The sequence below is a fragment of the Vigna umbellata genome, chromosome 2, assembly GCF_029865625.1.
Source record: "Vigna umbellata cultivar VRB3 chromosome 2, Vumbellata_1.0, whole genome shotgun sequence".
In the NCBI taxonomy this organism is placed as follows: domain Eukaryota; kingdom Viridiplantae; phylum Streptophyta; class Magnoliopsida; order Fabales; family Fabaceae; genus Vigna; species Vigna umbellata.
Window position 1 is genome coordinate 43558950 of NC_142166.1, and position 17349 is coordinate 43576298.

General features: G+C 33.4%; 2 protein-coding genes across 4 annotated transcripts; both read right to left on the reverse strand.

The window, feature by feature from the left end:
* Window positions 1-623: 623 nt before the first annotated feature.
* LOC124820859 (O-fucosyltransferase 31) lies at window positions 624-7122 on the reverse strand. Its single transcript, XM_047292638.2, has 10 exons — window positions 6813-7122; window positions 6611-6673; window positions 6411-6492; window positions 6201-6271; window positions 5954-6042; window positions 5655-5858; window positions 2712-2982; window positions 1458-1685; window positions 1092-1289; window positions 624-927 (listed from the first exon to the last, which is right to left on the reverse strand). Exons 1-10 carry the CDS (start codon window positions 6945-6947, stop codon window positions 718-720), a joined length of 1551 nt encoding a protein of 516 aa, XP_047148594.1. The 5' UTR covers window positions 6948-7122; the 3' UTR covers window positions 624-717.
* Window positions 7123-10748: 3626 nt separating this feature from the next.
* Window positions 10749-13186, reverse strand: LOC124820851 (chaperone protein dnaJ 49-like). Of its 3 annotated transcripts, none has more exons than XM_047292627.2 (2): window positions 12169-13186; window positions 10749-11035 (listed from the first exon to the last, which is right to left on the reverse strand). In XM_047292627.2, exon 1 carries the CDS (start codon window positions 12958-12960, stop codon window positions 12223-12225), a length of 738 nt encoding a protein of 245 aa, XP_047148583.1. In that variant the 5' UTR covers window positions 12961-13186; the 3' UTR covers window positions 10749-11035; window positions 12169-12222. The 3 variants fall into 3 exon arrangements, with proteins under 3 accessions (XP_047148583.1, XP_087963071.1, XP_087963072.1); XM_088106945.1 differs by having other exon boundaries at window positions 10749-11065; XM_088106946.1 differs by lacking the exon at window positions 10749-11035 and adding an exon at window positions 11226-11568.
* Window positions 13187-17349: the final 4163 nt, after the last annotated feature.

The following is a 17349-nucleotide window of genomic DNA, read 5'->3' on the forward strand; positions in this document are numbered from 1 at the left end:
GGACGAAATTCACTAAATTAAAAATTTAATAAAAATGCATACCATTGTATTCAATAACAATAACACTATAACAATTGATAAATAATGAGAGAAACTATTTTGATTAGTAAAAACATACCAACAAGACATAATGCAAATAAAAAATTAAATAATTGATATAATAGCAATTTAACACCGTTTTAATGTATTAATATCCATTATAGTTTATGATGTTCAACTATAATTACTTTTACAAAAAAAAAAATCTTTTAAATAATTTATTCATTGAAAAAATAATTAATATATAAATTTAAAATATGAAAATTTATAATGAATATATAAAAATATCATTAAACTAAAACTTAAAACAACAATTTCCCTATTAATAAGTTTGATTATACTATAATTTTAAAATATAATACAAGAATGTTTTTTTATATTTAATTGATTTCAAAATTAAAAAAGTAGATAATAAAATCATTTTTGAACAACAAACATTTGAGAAATCAGAATTTGAAGACCCAACTTCTCATCGGTACAAAACAAAAGAACACTACCTTGTAATAGGGAGTTTAAAAAACACTTCGGTGTCTATCTTAATTTCACGAATTGGAAAACTACTGGAACATATCTGCAATTAGAACTTGAGAGAGAAATAAATGAATTTTGCAGAAACTAAATATGGAAAATTTGTAATAAAGTTAAAGATCAATATATAACTGCCAAAACTTGTTTACATTAAGCTCTACACATGCAATCAGGAGCAGGATACGTATAAATTGATTGCTTCTCCTTCCTTAATCTTATTTGCCCTTGTCTGTTCTTATGTCCATTAAGAACTGCACCTTGAAATTCTGTCCAGCTTATGCTTTTATTCTGAAATAGATGCCCCAACAATCCCATGCTTGGTCTGATAGTCTTCAGATTCATATAAGCACGATGCGCCACCTAAAGAAGAAAAACATGTTCCGTCGAAATGATACATTTTGGGAATTTAATTCAATTCTTGAGAACAAATATAACTAGGTTCCTTTAAACCTATAAGTCGTTATGCAACAAATTATTTATGACAGTGCAGTTTGAAATAGAATATTCAACAATGATTCTTTTACCAGAGCATTGTGCATATTGCCTGGAGAAGCAGAAATGAAGATGTCACTGTGCATGCTCACGTAGTAATCAACAGAAGCTAACATTGATGCCTTTCCTTTAACTTTGGCCAGTTCCTCTGTGGAGGCTAAGCTCTTCTTATCTTCCATAAGAGGAAATAACTTGCTTAAGGTTGCTAGCCTAGCTTCTCCACCATAAACCTGAAAGCATACAATCAATCCAGACCAAGGCATAAGTCAAAGCACGGTGCCAATCGGTGAAAGTATCAGAAGGTATTAGATTGTTAATCATTATGCATAATTACAAATATCAGAATGAAATCTATGCTGTGTAATCACAAGCCTTCCCATCATATGTTGTTAACGAACCTTGTGGGAAGCAAGATAAAGCCGTGTTCTATTATTGAAACCCAAAGCTGCCAGGAGCAATCCAATTTCTTCAGGAGTCAGTGGGCAGCGCCCCTGACTTCTCAACTCTTCATCGGTGAATTGAGAGTTTAATACCCTTCCCTGCCAAAGCACCTGCCGGTACTTTGCTAGAGCAAGCTTCTCAGCTTTACCCCCACCAAAATCACAGGCTGAATGAGCAGCCATATCCTGCATGGGCAATGTGGAATCAAAGTGTTAAGGACTGAGATATGTAATGATGACAAAAGCAATAGATACAGGATCTTAGGTACAAGAACTCAAGGATAACACTCTGAAATTGCAGAAACAACAATGGAAAAGAACACAGACAAAATAACAACAGGATCCGTGACACCAAAAAAAGGCACCAATCAAACCTACTTTTCTCTTAACACCCGCCTAACCCCACAATCCTTTAGATTTTCCCCACTCCATACCGATTCTAAGTCATTCTTTATGAATCTCCCATTCTTAGTCCTGTGAAAAGGAAGAATGAAAGGGTGATCAAGGACATCGGAAGAGGTGGTTACAAAGGAACTCATGGTAAATAATGTTTCTTCATTTGGTCTTCAACCAAGTTGATTGGCGTCAAGTGACCTCACCCAGTGGGACAAGACTTTGTCATTGTAATACAAGGTTACATGGAAAATTCAAGATGAAATATGCACCTCCTTGCAGTTAATTTAAAGGGCTTAATAAGATATCACCCCTTTTGTTCAATAGAAATGTGTTAACTAGTAGTGCTTAACTACAGAAGGATGAATCATAATTTAAATATAGGAAACATACTCAGACATCCACGTTGCACACATACAGGCAACATAAATATATAGTTCCTTGAAGCCATAATTGCCCTAAAAGTTCTACACAACAGAGTCAACATAATTTCTATATATGAGCATGCATTATTGGCAACTATAATATAGACGCATGGACTATCATTTCATTATTCAAATAAGTGCAAGAGCAATCACATTAACAAAGGAAAAATATTTACGTGTTAAGGATATTTGAATCAATCATACTACTTCAAAGTTCAAAAAAATAAAGCACTTAGTCTAATACCTGTTAATTAATTATCAACGTATACACAGCATAAAAGATTGTGTCCTCAATGCAATAACTAAATAATAATAAGTGACCTAGAATTTCAGGAAGCTACAAGCATAAGCTTCGACTCATAATAAACCACTCAAACTAAAAGGAAAACTGTACTTTGTCAAAACGCAGATGCAACACAACAAACTTTCCAGTTTGCAGTTTTCCAACCATGCCAGTTTCCTCCAGTGGAAAGTCTTTCACTTCAGCTTGGTTCACAACAGAAGTGTGGCGCAGACGATGAATAATGGCATCTCCTAATTCCTTGATATGTGGAACAAAGATCAGTGCTTCAAAGTTGACCTTGCAACGGAGGCGCTGAATGTCTGATGGCAGGTTGTTGAATGTCAAGCGATGAGAAAATGGTGCAATAGCAGCAATTCCATAACTGTATCAACCAGAAAATCTACAACAATTGAAAATAGATATATATGTAAACAGTATATCTTATAGGAAGACATTGAATGGTTTATGGCTCCAGTGAAAGTCAAAGATTCATGCCTGCTACATAGGTTTACTGCTCATGGAAAGAGTTGGAAAAAAAAATGTTTTATTCAATCTTAGGGTTCGAACATGTGTATCCATATATATATACAAATAAATTTCTATCTTTCATCTATGGGCATAAAAATTAAAATGACTATCTTTTGGTTTATCTTATATTGAGATAAACTAATCTAAAAGATAATTTTTTCTATCCTACATATCAATTATATTTTCAACACTCCCCTCTCAAGTTGGGGAATGGATATTAATTGTCCCCAACTTTCCAATAAACCCCTTTAAACTTGTTAAAGGGAATCTTTGGGTGAACATGTCTACCAATTGGAGTCCCACACATACATGATTTGTACGTGACTAAAGACCACAATCTAATTTTTCTTTGATGAAACGTCGATCAACCATTATGTTTTTTGTCTTGTCATGCTGGATTGGATTGGACAACATTAATAGTTGAATTGTTTCCACAAAACAGTTTCACAAATATCATGCCTCCGCTGAAAATCCTGCACTAGCAATGGACTTAGCAACTACATTTTGCTTCTTATCCCTCCATGTTACAAGATTTGCTTCCAGAAACATACAATATTCGGAGGTGGACATTTTTATCTACAACTGACCTACTTTAATCTGTATTTATAAGTACCTTTATGGACAATGTGCCCTCTTCCCTTGAACAAAAAATCCTTTTTCCTAGACTTGCCTTCAAATATTGAAGAATTCTATCAAACTCTCTGCCGGTGCCTTTCATTGGGATCATGCATAAATTGGCTTCCCACACTAACAACTTCCCCTCCAATCTCTAGTATTGAGAATTTTCTTTTGTTGGACTTTCTTCACTTCCAATCTTGTGTCAAGTTGGTACTTCAGATGTCTTACATCTAATTTCCTTATTTCTTTGAGAAGATCAAGTATATACCCCCTTTTAGGAGATAAAGATACCCCTTTTGGAATATCTCCAGAGAAGTACTTTAGCTTTTCCAACTCCTTCATTTCAAACTAGGTTGTCAGCTTCTTTTTTCAGAGCTCATTCTTCTATCTAATCATCACCTAGGAGGATGATCATATCATCTAGATATACCAGGAGAAGAGTGACTTAGCCACTAGGGGTGATAGGATATAATATGATAAGTTATAGTGGGTAATAGGTGTGCAGGAGAGAGAAAACAGTTTAGGAATTAATTGTTCAGTTTAGAAATTAATTGTTGTTGGGTAGTTAGAAGTGGGTTGCCTTTATAAGAAGGCAAGGGGGGCCTGGTAGAGGGGACAGTTTTTTATATCAATTGTATAGACAGGAACCTTGATCCTGTGGAGGGGGATTATGCTCCCAGTTATGGTTGTACACGTGCTTCACTCCTTCCTCCCTTGCAGCCACCATTCGGTATTAGTGTATATACCGTTCGGTCTATACTTCCCTACTCCCTTCTGGCTACCGCTCGACATCTACTTCCCTCCTCCTTCCAGCTACCGTTCGGTACTTCCCTCCTTCCTTCTAGCTAGGCCTTTGCTTCCATCCTTCCTTCCAGCTACCGTTCGGTAGTTCCCTCCTTCCTTCCGGCTACCGTTCAGTATTCCTCCTTTATTCCTCCGCTCATGTATTTTTAACTTCCTAACAAATTGGTTGATGTGAATACATATTTTCATTCTTTTCTTACCATTTGGGTGCTATTGTGTGAGTGTGTGCTGTGAGACAGTTAGGTTTCATACCCAGAAACCTAACAAGGGGAGTGTTCTATACAAAAAGGGTGTGACTACCTTGACTCTATTGTATCCTAGGGATGTCATAACCTAGGTGAATCTTCTAGACCATGTCTGAGGAGATGGTTTGAGCCACACTTGCCCTTTTCACCGTGAGTATTGAATCATAGAGGAGTCTTCATGTAGATTTCCGCTTCTAGATCTCTACTAAGAAAAGTATTTTTAACATCAAAGTGCTTCAAATCCCAGCCAAAATGGGTGGCCAGGGAAACTATAATCCCTACCATATCCATCTCTGCTACCAGGACAAATGTCTCCTCATAGTCTATTCCATAGATATGAGGGGGAATATTAGCATAAGTGCCATGGAAAATAATAAACTCTGTTATGCTAGACTTGTGCTGGGTCGACTATATTGTTACTGCACCTATTAGGTAGATTAGTTACACGATTAGCTCCCTCCTAATTCTAAACCTACAAATGAACTCTCCCTAGTTTGTATTCCATAACTAGCTCATTTATTCAGCCTTCTAATTTTCCACAAATATAATTCTCACAAAGTCTCCAGACCCTCTCTGAACATTTTGTTCCTTTTATCCCTCATTCTAACAAGCTTTCTAGTGCACTATAGATTCGTCTTACACAAAAATAGCACTTATCAATTGTATTTTGAAAAACCCTCTGATAACTAGTGTAAAAAGCGGTAAAGTCAAAATTACGTAACACAGAAGCCATCTAATGACATAACATAACAAACCAGGTAAAGCAATGATTATAGTGGTAAAACCCAGGTCCAATACGGCAAGATCGGGAGCGAGAAGAAGGAGCACATCAGAATCTGAGGTTAAGCTATGTACATACCTCCGAAGTACAGGCAAGACATTTTCTATGTACCAATCAGCAGTAGCATGAATGGGTGCAGTTTTAATTCTAGTCGCTCTTATGCCTGTGGCATAGTACTCTCTTGTGCTCCAAGAATAGTCACTGGGAGGTTCCTTCACTATGGAGACTTCATCACGGAGGGCATCAATAAAGTGATCCAAGTCAAATATATCTTCAAATGAACTGCAGAAACAAAACAAATTCACTTAAGCAGAAACTTTCCAGTTTGAAAATTAAACATATAAAGGTTGAAAAAATAGCAAACCCTCTGGATATACCTTGAATCTTGCCAGACAGGGTTCACTTCAAAATGTGGGACAACCAACGTTGCATTCAAAATCTTAGCAACAGCAACAGCATCACATATCTTTTACAGAGAAAAGGGGGGAATGATATTAGACAAGTGTCAATTTGACTTTTTAGGCAAATGCCAGTGAAATACATGATAGAACACTATTCCTTTCCCCCCAATTTATCTCTTTAATCAAATTATACCCTTTCAAAACAATATCATCATTCACATACCCCCATCTTCTGCTGGTTCAACCCTCCATCAAGGAAAACCTGGATATAACCGCTTGACTTTTTAGGTAGTGCTGCAAGAGATTATAAGCATAAGGAAACATGTAAAATACCAAGCACTAGTAAGTAACACACAATACAGCCCTCATTTTCAAGATAAATAAATGTCCAACGTCTAAAAGAAAATCAATTCAATATACTATATGAACTCACAAGATGGTTTCGGACGCTCGGTACAGGGTTTCCATCCTTGGAAGGCCAGGGGAGACCAGAGACTAGTTTGAAGTTCAACAGACTGAAAACAATAAAAAAAATGTTAATCTCGAAACAGCTAGATACACAAAAAGCATGTCAAAATCAACCTAATCTTTAGCATTTAAACATAATTAAGATTAACGTGTACTTGTACTCACAGTTTGGCGTTGCAAAGCACCCTCTAGCAAATCTACGTGCATAGGCCTCGGAGCAATCCACTCCTGCAATGGCAATTCATCAAAATTGGTTCTTCATCAAATCAAATTCGGCTTTTCTTTCTTTCAATTTTCCCACATGAAAAGTCACAATCAATATGTCAAAATTTAAGGAATTGAAAGAAGTTGAAGATTAGAGTTATACAGAGAACATAGAAGGTGAGGCACGACCAAGAGGTTGGAAAAGATCGGGAAAGAAAACTGGCAAGAGAATGACGAAAACCACGGCGAAAGCGGATTTTTGAGAGTGGTTTAGTTGGGTGAAAATCTGAAGCTTCATTGTTCACAAAGGAGAGCTTCGCCGTTGATGATTTAAACGCTGCGTTTTTGCACCGATGAACTCAGAAGACAGTGTTCCTTTAACTTCATTGGGTTCATCTTCATCTGCCGGTGAAGGATCCAATTCTTGGTGCTATAGCCTTCAGCCTTTAATCGGTAATAATCCAATTTGTGTATTTACTTTTATGTTTCAAAGTTTATATATATAAACTTTTTTCTAAAGATTGATAATTATTAGCTTTGAGATCAAACTGTTTTCACTAATTGGATCATTTATCTCTTGCAAGAATGAATTGATTTTGCAATGATAGAATTAAGGTTTTCCTATCTAATTAAAATTAAAGATGTATTAGTTTATATCCATAACAAGAAAACTAAATTCACAATACTATTTAATAACACTGATTTTATTGATCTCCCAATACTTTTAATAAAATGGGTTTTTTATTAATTTTGCAAAACAAAACGTAGATATGATAGTGATCTAACAAAAAGTAAAATGTTAATCTAATTAAAATATTTCATTACGTAAAGTAAAAACGAAAAAAAACACTTATATTTTAAAAATTATGTATTTTTTATTATATAATATATATAACCACGCATACAATGAAATATATGAGAATGTTATATTGGATAGTTTATGTTTCATCCATGTCTATACATGCATTTTGTGTCATACAAAATATTTCATATATATTTATCTTTCCTTCTTTAAATATTACCCTCATTTCTATATTACCAAATTTTCAAGACAATAGCTACTTACATTCTTTTTCATATTTGATTTTGTTTGTCATTTAATTGCATGAGGGTGAAAGTGTTGGAAGTTAACTATATAATAGTTATGCACTGGATTCACTACATAAATATTTCTCTATGAATAATGATTTTGACATTTTAACATCATTCTTGTGTCATTTTGTGATTGGTCCAAAATTACTCTATAATTAATAATAATAATCATAAACAATAACATGGATCAATCACATAATGATACATAGATGATGTTAAAATGTTATCAAAAGAATATTGTTAAATTATTGTTATCCTTCTCGCATATTTAGACTACTTTACAAGAAAATTAAAATATATTTGACACTCTCTTCACTTCTTATGAAGAACTCACATATTATTGTCTAACAGTACACCCCTGACTACTAACTTTTCCTTTGTTGCCACCTTATCCAGCAATACCCTCCACCCTAATATTAGTGCCTTCGGAATAACCTTCACTCCAAAATTTAATTTTATCACCTTCACATACTCTCCACATTACACTATTTTCAAACCAATTACCTTGCTAGTTGCACCCACTCATCATACATTGATCTTTCCACTACCATGATCCATTTTTATCACTATTTACTCCATTTAAGTTCTTCCAAGATTCATACTTAGACTCTAACACCCCTTTCCACATACCTTAGTTTTTCACACCTAGTCTCCATTTCCATTTTGCTAGAAGGATTTTTGTTAAAGTTTTATATATCTTTTATACACAGACCTCTTCCTTCTTTTGATTTGCATAGAGTTTTTCATTTAATTCAAGCTGAAATTACAAATTTGATTAGTCATACACGGCCAACGAAGGACAACAATCTACCTTTTCAATTAAATAATTTATTTTTCTAACTTAGTCTACCATTTCTTGCCAAAATTGTATTTTTCTTGGATTCCTCCCTATTGTCATACCTAAGTACTTAAATGGCATTTCATATATTTGTAGTTTAGAATTTTAGAAAATTGTCACATTATCAAACTTCAACTTTATACCTCCTATTTTGATTTTATAAAAATTAACCCTAAGTGTAGACACCATCTCAAAACTTCTCAAGATAGCTTTTATAACCATAACATTTTCAATGGTAGGTTAACATACAAATATGGTGTCATTTGCAAATTGTAAGAAGTCAATTTCAACATTCTTATTGGCCATTCTCACTTCTTAGTATAATTTTTTCTTAGTCGTCAGTCTCACTATCTTTGCTAACCATTCAGCTACTATTAGGAGTTTCTTTGGTACCAATACTATAAATGATGCATTACAACTGGTTGGAATATACCCAAAACTATGAAACCATTTTATTGCTTGGATTACTTCATTCTTTATTGACCCCAATTATATTTAACGAAGTAAAAGTTAAACCCATTAGGTTACTTTATCATCCATCTTATCGAGTTCACTAATCTTCCTAATTATTTGTTGTTTTTTGGTTGTCATTATCCCGAATACATCTTTGTTCCATAGCTGTAGATCATGCTTCAGCTTTTCCAATTAATCATTCAATATCTTTTACAGATTGTTTACATTCAGGTCACTTTTTCCAACCACTTCTACGATACTAAGACTCTATATCTATTCTACTCTTATTTTCATTTCTAAGTTTGTCCAATGCTCTCATAGAGTGTCCTGTGTCTTAACTTCTATCCAAAAAGATAAGTACATACTAGATAGGTTAAGAGTTATATGGTCCATAGATTTTATAGCTAAAATATTTGACTGTAATTTTAGTAATAATATAATTTGAGACGATAATATTGTTAGTATTTAAAATAAAATATTCATTTCTATTATATTCAAATAACAAGAATAAATATATGCTTAAATAAAAAAAAAAGGCATCAAAATTATGTAAGAGTAAAAGTTATCCAAATAATCACCTAATTTTAATTGTAATTTGTAATTAAAAGAATATTTGCATAGATGTATATAGTACTCAATTATGGTTTAAATTGAATTAGATGTATGTAGCTTTTAAGTAAATGTTAACAAAATTTAGGACGTGTCATGGTTCCTTTTCTAGAAAAATTATTTTCAAATATATTAAAAAGGATGATAGAAAAACCAAGGTAAATATTAATGTATGACAATTAAATGTTGAAGGGTTAATAATATTAGGTCGGAAAAACACCCATCCTTTAAGGTGGCTTTATCGTTAGGGTGGTTCCCTAAATGGTACTTAAATATTGTGATTCTTATTTTGATTGAGTTGGTTTCACAAAAGTAAGTCAACCTCTACATGTGTGAAATTGAATTTTAGCTATTACAATTTGTTGTCAACGAATAAGATAAATATTAATATTACTCATAATTCTCTAACTCATCATTTACTCATAGCTGAAGTTATTAAAATATCATAAACTTTTATTAGTATTATATATATATATATATATATACATATATAATATTTATTGGTACAGATAAAATAATTAAATTGATTAATTTCACATTATAATTTTAAATTTTATTTCTCGAAAACTCAACATTAAATATTTTAAAGAATAATTAATTTGATGTCAATGCTCATATTTTAAAATTTCACATAAAAATAAGATAAATAATTTATAAGTAAAATAACCTGTAAATCTACCTTAATGTTTAGGGTTAAATGTAGTGTTTTGATATTCTTATGAGTTCTTTCACAACTTAAAAATTTAGTTCATTTTGTTGACTATTGGTATAAGTATGATATAAAGTGGATAGGTAAAGAATCCTTGTATTGAGAGTCATCCATTCCAGAAAAGTATGTTTCATTTTGAATGTGTGAGAGACTCACTTTTGAAGGGTTTTATATAGAGTTGTTTATGACTATGTGTGGAATTCCTCCAATGTCTCCACCACCAGAAAATCTAAGACATTTAATGATGCATTCCTGACAGCTATAAGGATATGTGAAATGTGCATAAACACAGACGTGATGAACTTGGATTTACTTCTCACATTGGATTTACTTTTGTTCAATTTTTTAACAGGTTTCTTTTATATTTTCTTTTTGAAAATTTGAAGTTGGTCAACACATATGAAAATGAACTAGCATTGCGGTCTCAACTACTTCTGTAATAGCATGCAGTTTGTAGGTAAAGCTATAATAGCTATTGCAATGGCTAACCTAAAATAAATTTACACATTAGCTAACGTGCTCATTTAGGTTCTAACTTCTAAGCTGGGAGAATATGAATCATACCATGAACATTAATATCGCCTCCTCTAGCCCCTATCATCCTCTTTACCTGGCCACATATCCTTATATCGTTAAGTTCTTGAACTTGATCTGCCAATCTATGCTAAATAGATTAACCATTTACCTAATCAAATCATGTACTTGATCAGTTAACCTGTATTTTAACATCAGAATACCTGTATTTTAATCCAACTTGTTCAATATAATAAAAATTATGTATAAGATTAATTTTTTTTATATTAAATATACATATAACTACTCTATTTATAATAAAAAATATAAAATAAGCTTAAAATATAAATAAAAAATAATAAAAGATAAAAATAATATATCTATTAACTATTATCTAATAACCTGATTAAGAGGGTAAACATCTGCGCAACAAAATCGATAATTCACTATCCAACAATCTGAAGTGTGATTTTCTTATGAACAGTTAGAAGATACACTATCTTCTACACCCCTCACTTTAGAGGGCAAAGGCTTTAAATAATAGAGAACTCACAATAATGTAGACTGTGACTTCACTTTTAGCCTGTACACTCATCTATCATGGAGCATTCGCCAAGGTTGCAGTATAGATACACCCAATGAATGCAGATTCGAAACGGAAAATAACCAGAAAATCTTCCTTCCAAAATTGAAGTACAAGGGGAGCTATAATTCACAAGAGAAAAGAATGCCAATTTGTAAGGATAATCTGGCTTGGCCTCTTGTGTACTTACAGTTAGTGCCTTGGGATTATTAATTTCAACATACTTGTCCTAAGCTAGTTCAACATCAGTAAAACAGGCTCAAATTGTAAAACTTGAAATACAGAAGAAATCAATTGGAAAAAATTGTTTCCAATACCTAAAATGAATCTCAATCTCAGATAAGTGGAACTACCCAAAACAGCAAAAATTACAACGAAACTGATCCCTAAAAACGCTTGGCAAATTAGCCAAGGTATTCAAAATTAACTCCAAAACCAAAATAACGTGGCAGCCTCAACCGAACGACGATGACAAAAGGACGCAAATGCGCTTCCAAAAAAATCTTTGAAGTTGAGTATATTCATATAAACAATAGAAAAACGTTTCCCAAATCCATAAACGCTCAATGAATTGAAAGAAAATAAATGATACGGAGCAACATTAATCTACTTTGAGATTGAGATATAGACATCAGAGAGCTACATTAATAACATGAACCACCAGAAAAAAAATTATAACGAACAAAAACTAATTTAGGTTAAACAACTAAAGAAAACGCTACCTCCATGGGTTTCTGCTTTTCAATTGCTCTAAGCGAAACACAAGCCAAAAAAACTCACACCCCCTTTTGAGGCCTTCCCTGCTTCCGCGCAGAAAGAGAACCCAACTCCGAAGCAGCCCCATTCGAAACAGCATTCGGGCCATTCTCAGGCACAGACCCAGGCCCATTGGAGCCCAAAGTTCCAAACACAAAGCCCATGGGCAAGCACCCCCAGTTACAATAATAGGCCTCCTGGCCCGGCACGAGCGGAGGGAGCGACGGAATCGAAAGCCCGTGGAACGACCTCTCGCAATTCTGGCACCTCAGGCAACACCCCTCGCAATCCGCAGGGTACTCGAAGAGAAAGTAACAGTACGGACATGCGGTCCAGAAACTCGCCGTTTCGACCGAACCGGCGACCTCTCCGTCGTACAAGGCTTTCTGAACCGGGTCGGATAAAACGGCCCATGCATCGGTGACAAGCTTGAAAGCGTGGTCGGCGAGGGAGAAAGGGTTCTTGTCAGGGTGAAGGAGAAGACCGAGTCTGCGGTACTGTTTTCTGATGAGATCGAGGTTCTGGCACGTGCGATCCACTTGGAGAATGGCGTACCAATCGAGTTGGCTGTTGTGGATCGGCTTCTCGGCGGCGACGAGGACGTCGACGATGGCGAGGATCTGGTCGGAGCCTTCGAGGAGCGGCTCGGCTTCCTGCGCGAGAATGGCGAAGTCGCGGGAGCCGCTCAGGTCACGGCTCTCGAGCAGCTTCTCACCGATGGCGAGCAAGCGTTCGGCTTCGGCTCTGTTTGTGTTCATTTTTTATCTTAATTTTTTGTTTTATTTTATTTTTATTTTTGTGAGGATGGGATTGAACTGCTAGGAGTAGCAGCAACAGCAGGAAGAGCGAGCATTAATGGCTTATTAAATATTGACTGCTTCTTCCGAAGACAAACCAAACACGGTCTTGTTATCACTAGCTAGCCATGCGCACAAGTGTAGATGTTAGATTTGTTTTATCTCTTTTTAGATATCATAACAAAGTCACGTGATTTTTAGTCCTCCCAAAATTGCCTTCTTTTATTAAATTCGATCATAAATGTTTAAATGTAAGTAAAGATTATAACTACTTGAAAAATAACTGATTACCGTCTATCCTTTTCGTTATACATCATCGTCTCTTTATTCTTCCTTACAAGTTTAATTATCTAATTTTTTGAATTAAATAATGTAATTAAACGTATTTGGAAATACTCATTAAGAGAAAAATGTAGTTCGAACCACTTTTTTTTTTTTTTTATAATAGGTTTTCACAGCGAGCTCTTAACCATGAAAAAAAAAAGGTATTTTGAAATACATTTTCAAGCCTTTCCCTTATGTTGAGTAACATCAGTTCTCGTAAAGAGGAAAGGATCATCATCACGAATAACTGGAAGATCCGAAAAAAATAAGGGCGAAAAAAAATAAGGATAATAAAAATAAAATAGTTTTAAAATTTTGGATTTTTATTTGAAAATTAGTGTTTTTATTATAACATAATTGTTATATTATTTTTATATTTTTTCAAAGGGTAAAAAGATTTTTTACTTTTATTTAATTGGTGTAGAAATTAATTAAGGAGTGATCTAGTGTTTAAAGATTTTAAAAACTCTAAATCAGAGGAAGAAAACAGAGGAAGAGAGAAGATTGACTTTTTGAGAGAAGAAGAGAGTGACGGGAACTCTTAGTATAAAGGAATATTAGTGGTGGTTTAGGGTTGTAGATAAAGTCTTATGATTGACCAAAGTATGTGGAAGCTTACCTTTTGTTTATGGTTGTATAATATATGTGTTATTGATTATCTTGATTGGTAATTGTTTTAATACATGTTATATGATTATGATTATTTGTGGTTTTTGTTGGGTAAGAGTTTGTATGTGAATGGGCATAGGGTTTATGTAATATCTGTGATGAGATTTCCCTATGAATGTATTATGTATGTTTTGTTGGGTTATCCTAACAAAGAGTTTGATGATAAGGGAGAATAAAGTTATGATATTTGAGAAGTTCCTTGCAAATATATGTTGTAAGTGGTGGGTTATTGAGCTTCTTTCCCAGGTGAAGAATAGTCCAAATAATGTGGACCATTATGTCTCACTTTGTTTTAGTGTTGGGTTATTGAGCTCCTTCCTATGTGGAAATATGCTAAATAATGTAGACCATTATGTCTCACTTTGTTTTAGTGTAGATGAGTTAGATTAGTAGGGCACATTGGATTCATTTGAAGAAAGGGAAAAACCAAATGAGAGAGAAAGGAAGAGATGAAGTCATTCTCGCATAACATAAATCCTACACTGGTGTTTTCGTCGTTGTGAAGTTGTTCACTGTTGGATCGAGTTGATTTTTGGGCAATGGGTTTCATACACATGGTTCTTCATTATAACCGTTTGGATCGTAAATTGAAGGTCTAGTTTGGGAGAAAACAGTATCGCATTAGCAACTCTGTTTTGGAGAATTTCAGAAAACCTATACTGATCTTTTCATCGTTGTGAAGTCGTATACCGTTGGATCGGGCTAATGTTTGGACAGTAGGTTCCAGACGTATGGTTTTTCGTTTTGACCGGTCGGATCATCAATGAGAAGTTTAGTTTAGGAGAAAACAACTTCACGTCAACAACTCTGTTTTGGAGAATTTTCATTTTATCGGTTCTCATTTGTAAACATTATGCTTAGTTTGTTTGGTTGATTGAAAACCTTATTTGGTGTTTTTATCGGAGACTCTTTTGCACCCTATTATTGGGGGTATAACATGTCAATGATTGGATTTGGATGATTCAAGTGATGTATTATACGTGTTTGAGTATTTTTACATGGGTATGTGATGCTTGAATGCATGTATGACGTGTTAACTATGTTTCCACGTGATCTAAGAGATATGTATGTATGTTTGAATGCTTGAATAATGTCTAAGATGTGTTTCGATTCGACAATAATCAATTATCATTAGTTATAATCGATTATCTGCGCATTGGTTTTAAGTGTGGTATCAGAAATAATCGATTATCTGGGATGATAATCGATTATCCCTTTCTGCGTGATGTTTTTATCACATTGCATTTTGGTGAAAAATGACGAATTTGATGAAGAATGGACGTGAACCGAGCCTGAAGAGCTGTGGACATGGTGATAATCAGATATTGAAGTTAGTGGTTATGTTTAGGGTCAGTTTGTTTTGTGGTTGAGATTTGAGCATGAGTGAGTGTTGGAATGTACCTAAGTATGTGATTGATGAGCACGAGGGTGGAGGATAAGTTTACTTGTGTTATCTCGTAAATCCTGGTTCTATCTATGGATAAGTGCTTCCTTTTGTCTTGTGTGCATTGGAAGGAGATGATCTGTAGGGGAGACTACAAATGTCCTATAGGAGAGGCTACATGTGGGCTGTAGAAACGGCTACCGTCGGTGAGGTAGGGTACAAAAGTGATATGGATTCTTTCCACTATGGTACTTGATGCTCATGGTGTTGTTCATGACTGGGATAATCATGATGGTGGTGCATCTATGATGATGATCATGGTACTTGAGATGTTCCAGATTATGTTATGTTGATAGTGATGTTACTATATAGAATTATTATAGTAAGTAGTTAGCATGCATGTTAATAAGTGGATAGACCAAGGGTCTATGTGTGAGATGTTAGTGATTGAATTTTTTATGTTAGAGGATTATGAATCCTATTGTTATTACTACTATGTATGGGATGTTTGATTATGATTGATATAATAAGAAGGTATGTATCTTGTGTGTTTGATTATGATTGATATAATTGGAATATTTCGTTTATTATTTTATTATTTGAAATAGTATAATTGGAAAAAATTGTCTTTTATAAGTTTTTGATAAATTTTAAATTTTATTAATTTTTAACAACATGTAACACGTCAGAAATCGAGTGTTAGAACCACTTTCAACAATGATAATGACCACCCCTACAATCATGCAAGACTACCATCAAAACCACAAATACATCACAGCACTACGAAGAAGCATAGGAAAGAAAAATGAACCAGAACGAGGGAAGGAGTGTAATAATATTGAAGAGAGGTTGGTGTCAAATCTGGTTAACATTCAATATTAGTCACCGATATAATGTTTTTTCTTTTAAAATTTCGGGAAGTACTGAAAGAAACACTCGTATATCTTTTCATTTGGGAAAATTCGTGGAAACCATCCATGTGGAGTGAATTGATAGCTTTCCATGTCAATGGAAATTCATTTATAAAAAGACTCACTTTTGTGTTTTTTTGGGGGGAATACAAATTACAAATTTCTATATATAGATCTCACTATATATAAATATAAAGAAAATAATATAAATATAAAGAAAATATGATATGCTGCATGACTTAATATACAACAGTATGCAACGTCTTTTTACATGATTGCAATATATTTTAATTATATTTATCATAGAATAACAAACATTTACATGTTGATAATACTATAAAGTGAAGAAAAAAATATCAAACGAAATAATGTACTGTAAAAATAATTATTGAGATGTAACAGTAGGTCAGACAGACAGCATGCTCACCATGTACGAAAAGCAATACTCCACAGAAATATTGAAAGTATTCATTGAAAGAATAAATAGAAATGAAAATTGTAGATAACAACATACCTTCTTCACATTATAAAGTGGAAAACAGAGCACTAGTCAATCACGCGTTAGTTTGCACTTAAAATGGAAGAATAATGTTCCACTTCAAGTTAATTAACCATTTAAAAAAAATAATAATATTTTCATAATATTTTTTATAATATTTTAATATCATGTATCGTGATTGGTCTAATAATAATAATAAATACTAATATAAACCAATTACATAATGATATATATAATGTTAAAATATTGTCAAAATATCATTTTTTATTTTAAAATAGATGCCACTCCCAACACTTCGTTTTCTATTTCATATTAACAAAATAATGATTTTACTCTAAAATATAAAATAATTTAGAATAAATCAATTAAAATACTTATTAGGTATTATATAAAAGTAAAAAAATGGAGAGGTGTTAAATGAACTTTTTTTTTCTTTAAAATATTATTGTGTGGTATGGTATTTAATAATATTTTTAAGTTTTATCTTAGAGTACATTTTACTATATTAGAATAAGGAAAACACATTTATATATTATTTTTTGTTTCAATTATTAAGTCATGGT